General features: G+C 40.2%; 1 protein-coding gene across 1 annotated transcript; it reads left to right on the forward strand.

Annotated features, from left to right (window-relative positions):
* The first annotated feature begins 2,486 nt into the window (after nt 1-2,486).
* On the forward strand, nt 2,487-9,353 carry LOC307136804 (uncharacterized protein). The gene is made up of 5 exons (XM_079834084.1): nt 2,487-2,775; nt 5,250-5,295; nt 7,396-7,564; nt 7,898-7,969; nt 8,230-9,353. The coding sequence occupies exons 2-5, from the start codon at nt 5,281-5,283 to the stop codon at nt 8,286-8,288; spliced, it is 315 nt and encodes a 104-aa protein (XP_079690210.1). The 5' UTR covers nt 2,487-2,775; nt 5,250-5,280; the 3' UTR covers nt 8,289-9,353.
* The last annotated feature ends 2,419 nt before the right edge of the window (nt 9,354-11,772 follow it).

The raw sequence follows: 11,772 nt of genomic DNA on the forward strand, positions 1-11,772 counted from the left end.
TGCAGCGTCTCACCCATGACATGCCATTCTCAAAACTCGGTTAAAATCAGTTAATCTGACCGTATGCAGATACAGCTGTACCTTAATTCCAGGTAAGATAACCATCTCATGTGAAACTTAGCAAACAAGATAGCACACATAATAGACAGGATACCACACTGAGCAGAAAACGGAAACCAGTAAATGTCTAGCCAGTAGCCACACTGTACATTACAGAGTAGAAGTGAACTGATGTCTGCTCTGAACACATGCATTTAACTATGAGTATATGATATAAAAAATACAATAGACAAAAAGCATAAATTAACACAATAATAATATGTTTGAAAGGATTAATCATAGAAATAACCATTTAAGAATAATCATAAATCATATTTTTTTCTTTATCTTACACATTTGACAATATTTAATCTTTAATATGAGTGTGCATGAATGTATAATCTTTACTTTTAAGTCAGGAATGTAGAATAAGGCATTAAAATGTGCTTAATAATTTGACTAATAAACAGCCAATATCCTTACATCCAACTAGTGCATTGGACCCTAAACTAAACTGTTACCAAAACTTTACCATAATTTATAGCAGAATTGAACTGTGCATATCATGGTAGCTATTGGCAAAACATGCTTCTCATTACGATATTGTTTTAAAGTTATAAAAAAACGACAGTGATCCATTTTCTATATGTGGTGTGTGTTGATTGAAAAGCTTGTAATTAGTCTACCTATGGTATGATCATTTACAGTTTACCTCATCAGTTAACACATATCACACGAGTGTATGACAGAGAATTCTGTGTCGATTTCAGGGAAGGACTGGCCATCACAGGGACTTCCCCGTGCCCCACCGAGAAAGTACCAGTGCTTGGTCGTTGACCATTCCATCCCCGATCATCACAAACGATCTGTGATTGGACCAGCTCTACAGTATACGTGAGAACGCCTCGCCTCAAACATTGTGCGTCTGCTCTACGAACACTGTCACACGCACAGTCTCAAGCACAGAGAAATATTGTAAGTTAGGCTACTGCATACATTTTTAACAAGCAGAAAAATACAGGATATGCATTTTTAGCTTTGTCATTTAGCTATTATAGTATTTCGAAGGACGAAAACATGAACTTTAACTATTGGCTTTTACATCAAGTCAGCTGTCACCAATCATCGATATCGGTGCAAAAAAGGCTCCATTTGAGGCGCTATAGTGTTTTCCTGACAGTTTGGAAGAATAAGCCCAAATGGACTCGATTTCAAAGCCGCAATCCCCTGTTCCGCTGCACATATAAATGTCAACGTAGAATGACGAGGGTTAAAGCCGTTTCACAAGGGAAAATATTTATTTACTATTTATCACAATTTTTTTTTTTTTTTTAGAATAATATATTTTTTACCCTTAATTTCCATGATCTAAAGAACTAAAAGGTTGTCATTTGAAAGTGTGTAGGTCTACTTGCATTATTATGCTGCTATATTAGGATTATATTTTCAGTGGCATAAAATAGTCTTAAAATGACAATAATATCGTTTATAGCAATTATTTCTGGGACGATATATCGCGAGACAAAAAGTAGTTATCGTGACAGGCCTAGCTGTCACTTTACTTTGCGCGAGGCCCTGTGTGGTCGCACACTTGGCACAGCCCTTGTGACGGTACTGAGAAGAGCCATCAGACAAATGGAGAGATTAAATAAAAAGTTATTAAACGATGTTAGAAGATTTATGTTAGGAAGTTGTGAAATTGTGAAATATTCCATTTGCAAGAGAAGTTTGAATTTCTAGAAATACACTCTAAAAAAAAGGCTCGTAATCATAGGGGAACCTTTTTTAGTGCTATATAGCACCAATTTTGGTGCTTCAGTGGTTCTTCAGCGGTTCTTCAGAGGTGCTATATAGCACCTTAGTCAAAGAACCAGTGAAGAACCTCTGAAGAACCGCTGAAGAACCTCTGAAGAACCGCTGAAGAACCACTGAAGCACCAAAATTGGTGCTATATAGCACTAAAAAAGGTTCCCCTATGATTACGAGCCAAGAACCATTTTTGGTGCAATATAGAACCTTTTTTTTTTTTAGAGTGTATAGTATAATGCAACCTTGCCTTGCAACAAAGTTTGCATACTATGTGTTATTGTGGTTTTCTAATCTACTGGTTTAGAGGTGATGAGCTGAGCCTATTTTCTAACTGTTTGCCCTGGTGTTAAACCCAGGGCTATGGGATCCCTGAAAAAGGGCAAAGTCAAAGAGACTGGCAGCTATATGAAGTGAAGAGGTTTAAGCCTTCAATTGTCTGCTGTAAAGAAAAGATGAGATCGATGTATATGTGCTTTTTGTAAACTTGTGGTGACCTTGGAAAATATTATAACATCTATAGTCCAAGGCCAGTTGATTACCTTATAAAGAATTGCTGCATTATAATGACAGCCATAGCTTCTTAAGGCCACGCCCCATAAGATGTACAAGTATAAAAAGCTTTGCTCACTGTTTTTCGGGGCCTCGTTTCGGGTGAAGACTTACATGTTTTTCTGTCATTTTTGCCTTTTTTAAATTATTGTCTTTGTATTATTCTGAAACCTTTTTGAGTAAAACGAAACCATTCTTTGGTGATTTGAGACAACTTTCATAACAAGTCAAGAGTGGCAAGAGTGATTTGTCCTGGAAATATCTTTATTTTGTTGTAGTTTAGATATTAATACTAGCGACCTGCCCAGTGCAAGTGAACCAGGATTGAGCTGGTTGAAAGACACCGCCGAGGGCCCTGAAACAATCTTTAACCTGCAGGTAAGGACAATTTATGATTGTTATAGGTAATGGGGATGATTTAGGAGTTACAGCGGTATACAAATACAACAGTATAGTTAAAGAAAGATCCAGGAAATTTCTCGACTCCTGGTGAGTGAATGATCTAAGGGTTTTCAATAACAACCTGTGTGTTTTACTTTAAGAAAGCAACCATACATTGGTGTTATTTTCTTTTCTTTGTTTTTATATTTAATTGAATAATCATTAGTCATTTATAGTTAGTCATTAGTTGTTATTTGATTCATCATGTATTCATATTATCGTTTGATTTTCATCATTTATTCGTTTTATCATTCATTTTATGTTTTTCTATTTTTTCTATTGCTTATTTTACTTATGTCCTTGCTCTTGCAATGCTTGCTATTGCTGTTTAATCTTATCGTTGTGTGGTTTGAAGATATGTTGGTTCACGAGTAGGAGATAAGAGAATGTCTCCATTTCAAGATTTTGACAGTCACAGGACGATGTTGTGAAGCAGTCATTTTCAATTGTTTTCCCTTGGTATAATAACACATCGGTATTATACTGGTCAGACGAAGTGTAACATCTACACGAAGTCTGAGCATTGAGCATTGAAACATTCAGATAAAGTCTGAGCATTGAAACATACGCAACTAAGATTATTCAATAATCTCTGCTCTTTTATTATCATCACTTGGTCTCCTGCTTCTGCTCTTCCCTGGCTTTCTCAGTCAAACTCTCAGTCTGATAGAAGACTTATATCTTCTGGCAGGGATTCAGCATCCAGGGTCAAATCTATGTCTGATCTTTCCTATTCAGTCAGTCACGTTCGACCATAGGTCGGACTGACGTCATGTGGTCTCATCTAGGAGCTGAATCACCTCCAAGTGGTACTGATCACTGTCCTCTTGGCGACGGACGCAATAGATCCTGTCCCAATGGCCGAGATGAAATCAGGATTTTACAGACCATACTTCATACCCAAGAAGATTGATTACGATCAATTTTGGATCTGTGTGTCTTTTATCAGGCCCTTCACAAGCTACCATTTAAAATGTCCAGGCATGTTATTGTCACCACAGATACCTACACCACTGGCTGGGGTGCTGTTTGCAGCGGGCATGCTGCCTTGGGCTCCTGGACATGACCTCGACTACAGTGGCATATCAATTGCCTCAAGTTGCTTGCAGTGTTCCTTGTCCTGCGTTGGTTCCTGCACGGCAAGCATGTACTGGTCCGGACAGACAACACATCGACTGTAGCATACATCAACCATCAGGGTGGTCTGTGCTTCTGTCGCAAGTCGCAACTCACCTGCCATCTCCTCCGTTGGAGTCAGCCGTGGCTCAGGTCGCTCTGCGCCATGTACATTCCAAAGATAGCTCAATTGTGCGGTCAACATGCTCTCACGACAGCTCACACTCCCGGGAGAATGGAGACTCCATCCCCAGGCGGTCCAGCTGATTTGGAGCTGATTCGGGGACGCACAGGTAGACCTGTTTGCCTCCCAGGAGTCCGCCCACTGCCAGCTGTTCTATTCCCAACCAAAGGGACCAACGGGACCCTCTATACGGATGCACTGGCACACAGCTGGCCCGGGGTTGTACGCAAGTATGCGTTTCCCGACACTGTGCAAGGTCAGGGAAGATGACTGGCCCAACCGAACCTGGTTCCCAGAACTGCTCCTGGCAAAATTTCCTCCCTGGCAGATTCCCCTGAGAAAGGATCTTTCTCATGGATGGGGCACCATAAGGCACCCACGTCCAGACCTCTGGAACCTCCACGTGTGGTCTCTGGACGGGATGCACCGGTGGTAGACACAAACACTTCAGCAAGAGCCCCCTTTACGAGGTGGACTTATGCTTTGAAGAGTTTGTTCACTGAGTTGTGTTCTTCTCGGCGGAAAAACCTCCAGAAATGCTTTGTCTGCTTAGGAGGTCAGCAGAAGGGAAAGGCTGCCTCCAAACAGAGGTTGGCCCACTGGATAGTGGATGCCATCGCCTTAGCGTACCAGTCCCAAGGCGAGCTGTGACCCCTAGGGATGAGAGCTCACTCCACTTGGGGTGTTGCTTCCTTCTGGGCGTTGGCGCATGATTCCTCTCTGGCAGACATCTGCAGAGCTGCAGGCTTGGCGGCACCTAACACACTCGTGAGATTCTATAAACTCCAAGTGGAGCCGGTCTTTTATTTTGTGTTGGGTACAAACAGGAAATGTGTGGGAAGACTGGCTCAGTGCCTTCAGGTGAGTTTCCCACTTGGTGAACCTTGTTTGAGTTCCTCCAGCATCCTTGGGCAGTCGGACATGGCGGAGGGTCTGACGCCAGGCCTAGTACTCTTGTGCACGTTTCCCTGGCGGTAAACCTGTGTCTTTCCCAGGCTCTGCTCTGCCCTGCCCTGTCTCAGAAAATCTCCAAATGCACAAGTGTCCTTTGTTGTTGCATATTCATATCGTGATTCACCATCATGCTTTCTTCAAATGGATTTTGTTACAGATTTGGTGCAAAAAAAAACAGCCAGAAGAAAATGGGGGCAGGAAATGTAAGTTATATATGCTATATATTACATTTAAATGTTTGACACAGCTAACATAATTTTAGTGTTTCAGAACAGTTAAAACATGATGTCAATGTGAATTTGTCCTCTGCATTTAACCCATCCAGTTAGTACACACACATTTGGAGTAGTGCGTAGTGAACACACACTGCAAACCGTGGACACACACACACCCAGAGCGCCCTTTTTTGCTGTGGGGGTAAGGCTGCATTTCAGTTCGTTTTTACTATGCCCTTCACTTGCTAACTTCCCTCCGTCTTGTTTACTCGGATGTGTGTCAATGCTTACGTTACATGAGTGCCCACTACTGGCGGAACCTTTGCAATCGGCTAAACTTTGGGGAACGTCCTAAGCCCTTGATCACTTGGAGTCCACTTATTTTATTTTTTTTCCCTTACGAAATTGTTGAATGCAGCATTCTATATGTATAAATATTTATATTATATATTATATTATATTTATGCATTTGGCAGACGCTTTTATCCAAAGCGACTTAAACTGGCCTTATTGGAGCAACATGGAGTAAAGTACCTTGCTCAAGGGCACACTGGTGGTGACCGCTGGGATCGAACCAGCAACATTCGGCAAATCAGTTCCATGGTTTAACCCACTGGACCACCATCTCACCATCTATATATGTTGTTTTAAATGTTTTTAAAATTAATTAAAATATCATAGAGTTGTTTGTGGTGTGGTAAATTAAACGTGATATGCGGCGTCTATAAGTGGAGTGAAACACAGCCTAGGTTGGGGGTTAGGTGCCAGTTTACCAGTCTGACTCTCTAACCATTAGCCCACGACTGCCACTGTAAATGTAGTGTTTACCCCAAGCGGCTACCTCCCCAGTTTCTCTTGAAGCCAATACAGAAGTGACGTAAACTGCAATTCACCGACTGGCCACTAGAGACAGGCTCTGAAAGGGAGCAGAATCTCATTGAGGTCCATGTTAAAATGCCCAACTTTACAGCAGAAAAAAAACATGTTTACAGTCTGGTACAAATTGTGATTTTGGTCTATATATCTAATTTTGTCCTTCATGACAACTGTGAGGTGGGTGATTTTTTTTTTTATAACTCGTTTAAATTATATTAAGCCTTAAAGTTCTGCAAAATTGAGGGCGTGGCCACTTTGAGTGACAGGTGGATTGCTGTTTGTCTGTTGTCTGTTAGTCATCGCGTCACCTCAGCTTCACCCAAGTCCCGCCTCTTTGCGCATTTTCTGTTATCCGGGTGTGACGCGCTGCTACGATGGCATCGGCCAGCTCGACCCTACTTTACGCTTCACGCTGCTTTTCAGAATCCTATGGGGGACGTCACGGACACTACGCCCATATTTTTTTACAGTCTATGGTTTACCCTTAAGTATCTACTCTTACAACTTAAAAGGTTTAATTAAATAATTAGAATGTTTTACTTGCAACCATGCATTTATTTGAGTTGTTGTTTTATTTTACATTTGATTTCTTTATTCAATTTCTGTAGTGTTTCTTACTTTTGTTTGGTAGACCTACCTGAAAAACTTAACACTCTTTATTTAATTTGAACCTTTCCATTGTATTTATTCGTCCTATTGCTTGTCTTTTATTTCTTTGGTATTGTTTTATTAGTGACTGTCCATTAATTGCGTGATAATTTTTTACTTACATTAGTTAGCCTAGTATTCGTTTTTACTGTGGTATTGAGAATAGTGAAATTTCACTTGTATCTATAATTTTGGTATCATAACAACCAACATGATTTATTAAATAATGTTCACCACAATAATAGGCTGCAGTGTAACCTGGTCAGAAATAAGTAGAAATGGCTGCTATTTGGCATTTTGTGCACAGAAGACGTCTTAAACCCATTTAACCCAAGGTATCGTATCGAATCTATAGATGTCTGAAACACATGTATTTATGCCCATCTCTGAATCTAGGGGATTCACTCCTAAATGCGGTTGTCACTCCTGAAACTTTACACCGTTCCTCTGAACGGATACAATTTATATATACGCTGAATTCACTCTTCATTTAATAATAAATGAGAAGCCAAGTTAAAAAAAGAAAACCTTGTAAAAATACAATCTTAATGTCACACCTTACAGTCAAGTGAGTTAGAGAAAAAACTGAACAAAAGAGCGGTGGAACTGGATAAAAGAGCTGTGGAACTGGACAAAAGGGAGATGAAACTGGACAAAAGGGAGATGAAACTCGACCAAAAGGAGCAGGAACTGGAGAAGAGGACTGGAAAACAAGATTCAGAGACGCCTAACAGTAAGAATTATGTTATTGATTCACATTTTGATTGATGCATATAATATTATAATTTCATAATCTCAGTATAAGCAAAAACGACAAAAATAATTATTTACAAATAAACCGAAAAAAGTGAGAGTCAGAGTGGCAAGAGTCATTTGATGCATGGAAATCTTAAAAACGGTAAGGAACTGATAAACAAGGTGACGGCTGAGCCTATGTGACCACCATCATTTAAAAAAAACGTACATTTCCCCTGCTTTGAGCTGTATGCTCTTTTTGATAAAGCGTCATCTTTATGTCAATTGTATTGTGCAATTCAAAAAGTGAGTGTTTGTTTGATGCTCTCAGATTGCGGTTGTTGGTACACTCAAGCGGCAGGACAGAACGAAGAGGAACCGACTACCATCTGTCCACCCGCAGGTTTGATCTTCCTTCTGTTCTCTTCTTTCCTTTTGTTTCAGTCTTTTCCACGTACGTTCACACACAGCTGTTTGTGTTTCACAATCTGCTTGTTTGCGCTCATGTCTCCCCTTATTGCTGGATTTCTGTGCTTTATCAATACTTCCTTTCTCTTTGTTCTCCGCCCGTGTGTTCTGTGCTTCTTGCTGTTCAGCTGCTCAGTTTTTCTTGTCTAGTTTTATTTTGTTTTTATCTCACATGTTTTTTTTTTCTCTGCCCAGTTTTCTCTGCGTTACCCAGTTGCTCTCCAAAATGTCTCGGACTCCTCTGTTGCTTGTGACCATCTGGACTGTTACTGGTGCTGGAGTTTGGATTGGTTACCGTTCGCCTCTGGACTGCTTTGTTTCGTGAACACCTGCCTGTTGGGATTTCCCTTTTGGTTCTGTCCTCATTATTGTGCTTCAGGAGTTAAGCGTTCTTCTGGTTTTGGGTCCTTCCTTACAGAGATCGTAACATCATCACTTCACATCAAGCTACAGTACAAACTGAAATCATAGCATCAGACGGTGCTAAAACACACTTCACAGTGCTGAAATATATCACCTCATGTAATCTCACAATTCATTTTTCAACCACGGGAAGACTGCTTGACACCAAATTTTACAATTACATTATATCTAATTCAGAGTTTTCACATGACGACACACCATTGTCACACCACACAAGTCAGACTGTGCAGCATCTTAAAACATCAACCTGCGCCCTTGACACACTCCCCACTTGTTTTTTCAAAATGGTGTTTAACTGTTTAGAAGCCGATCTCTTAGAAGTGGTAAACTTTCTGGGACTTTTCCAAACTCACTGAAACCTGCAGTTGTTAAGCCCCTCCTGAAAAAAGAGCAATTTGGATAAAAAAAATTTACGCAACTATAGACCAATCTCAAATCTCCCCTTCATACTCAAGATAATAGAAAAAGTTTTAACCTGCAATATGCCCTTTAACCCGAAGGTCGAGGACCAAATTAAACAAGAGCAGACTGTGACTCCCCTGCCCAATTCCAGGTACAAAATTGTTCCTCTCTGGGTGAAATAACCACAGAGAACAAAAATAATGGGGAAGTCCCAGAGTTAAATGATCAATATGCAAGGAAATCAACTTATTCTTTTTATAATTGTTTTACAGAATGAGCACTGTGCCACTGTACGTCCAACTGATACTGTATTTTATTTTTGCATCCTCCTTTTTTCTACTGTTTTAATATATTTTATATCATTTTTCAATTTTATTGTTGTTTTTATTTCTTTTGATTATTTTAATTCCTTCTATGTAAAGCGCTTTCAATTGCCATTGTGTATGAAATGTTAAATAAACTTGCCTTGCTATTGTAAAACAAGCCTTTCCTCCATTGCCCATCAGTCATTTTTACTAGGTTTGTAGTAAGATTTAATGTAAGACAAAATTTAATATACACCTTATTGATTATGCATACTTTGTACAGGGATTCTTGTGTTTTTTCCATCGAAATCCATTGAAGAAAGAAAGTGCGTTGTGTTCATATTCTTGGCTCATCTACTCGCCTATAGTATGCATCATTAAAAAGGTGTAAACTGAATTTTATATTTTAATATTTCTGTTTTAGTACATTAAGACACTTTAAGGATGGGTTGCACTAATAAGGATTTAGCCTGGTGTCGGTTCACCCTCCACCTGCTCGATTAGCCCTCTAATTCGAACAGTCTTGATCTGTGTTTAAAATGAAGTGCTGCAACACAACTCGCTTTAAAATAAAACCCAGATCATCAAATCCTTGATTAGCGTTAAATTTTGCTTAATTTAATCTTGATTGGTGCAACTCATCCTAAGTGTTTTTCACGTTAAGCGTTTTAGTGATTGAAATACTGCAGAAGGTGCTGTGGATCACAAGTGCCCAAAACTTGCACCAGGGCTCCATGACAGTCACGTGACTGAAAAGTGTGAATTGCAATAGCTTGTTAACTAACTAGAAAAAAATGTATGGAGAGAGGAGTACAATATAGCTTAATGTTAATTTAATTATTGAATATACACTCGTCAGGCATAGCATTATGACCACTGCAGGTGAAGTAAATAACACAGATTATCTCTTCATCACTGCTCCTGTTAGTGGGTGGGATGTATTAGGCGGCAAGTGAACATTTTGTCCTCAAAGTTGATGTGTTAGAAGCAGGAAAAATGGATTTGAGCGAGTTTGTCAAGGGCCAGATTGTGATGGCTAGACGACTGGGTCAGAGCATCTCCAAAACTGCAGCTCTTGTGGGGTGTTCCCGGTCTGCAGTGGTCAGTCTCTATCAAAAGTGCTCCAAGGAAGGAACAGTGGTGAACCGGCGACAGGGTCATGGGCGGCCGAGGCTCATTGATGCACGTGGGGAGCGAAGACTGGCCCGTGTGGTCCGATCAAACAGACGAGCTATTGGAGCTCACATTGCTAAAGAAGTTAATGCTGGTTCTGATAGAAAGACACCAGAATGTCAGAATACACAGAGCATCACAGTTTGTTGTGTATGGGGCGGCATAGCCGCAGATCAGTCAGAGTGCCCATGCTGACCCCTGTCCATCGCCGAAAGCACCAACAGTGGCACGTGAGCATCAGAACTGGACCACGGAGCAATGGAAGAAGGTGGCCTGGACTGATGAATCATTTTTCTTTTACATCACGTGGATGGCCGGGTGTGTGTGCGTCGCTTACCTGGGGAACACATGGCACCAGATGCACTATGGGAAGAAGGCAAGCAGGAATGGTTTGAGGAGCATAACAATGAGTTTGAGGTGTTGACTTGGCCTCCAAATTTCCCAGATCTCAATCCAATCGAGCATCTGTGGGATGTGCTGAACAAACAAGTCCGATCCATGGAGGCCCCACCTCGCAACTTACAGGACTTAAAGAATCTGCTGCTAACATCTTGGTGCCAGATACCCCAGCACACCTTCAGGGGTCTAGTGGAGTCCATGCCTCGATGGGTCAGGCCTGTTTTGGCAGCAAAAGGGGGACCAACACAATATTAGGTCATAATGTTATGCCTGATTGGTGTATATCTCCAAGTCTCCCAGCTCTCTTACTTTGTATATCCTGCTCTTTCTCTGTTTATTAATTATGAAGCTATAAAGGAAATTACCAGCATATATTTGGATTTCATTTGGAAAAATAGACCTCAAAAATGAAAAATATAATTTTTTTCTAATTTTCCCTCGAAAAGCCACACCGGCTGCGTGACCACTTAACTCAGGTGTGAGGAACATGAACAATGGTCACCAATCCAACGGACATGAAAGGTGCACCAAGAACCTTGATAATTTGACTTACAATAAAAGGGACTGGCAGAGATATTTTGACTATCAAATAAACTATGCATGTGGAGAAAAACAATTCTTCAATTTGTATTCCCACAAATCCTAAACACTTAACCCTAAAATGAATAACTCGTTACTGAAAACATGTTAAGATTGTTAGTTGGGTTGAGCGATATTTTACGTAAACACAAGGTGTAACACAATACGTATAACAGAAGAATAGTTTATTTCAGACAATTAATCGATGTATGATCAACCCTCATCAATATTCTTTAAGCTTATCCCTGAATTGAACTGAAGAACTGATAACAGAGCTAATTTCTGATCATAACACCACTTTTGACCAGATGAAGTCTAAAATACTTAAAGTATTTAAAAATATAGTTAAATTATATAATATTATAAATTATAGGTATAGTAATTATAGTTATGTGCACATAGTGGACACACCTAGACAAAAAACGCTAGGGGGCAGTGGTGAGCCGCAGGGAGTTTC

The sequence above is a fragment of the Gobio gobio genome, assembly GCF_949357685.1.
Source record: "Gobio gobio genome assembly, chromosome: 14".
NCBI lineage: Eukaryota > Metazoa > Chordata > Actinopteri > Cypriniformes > Gobionidae > Gobio > Gobio gobio.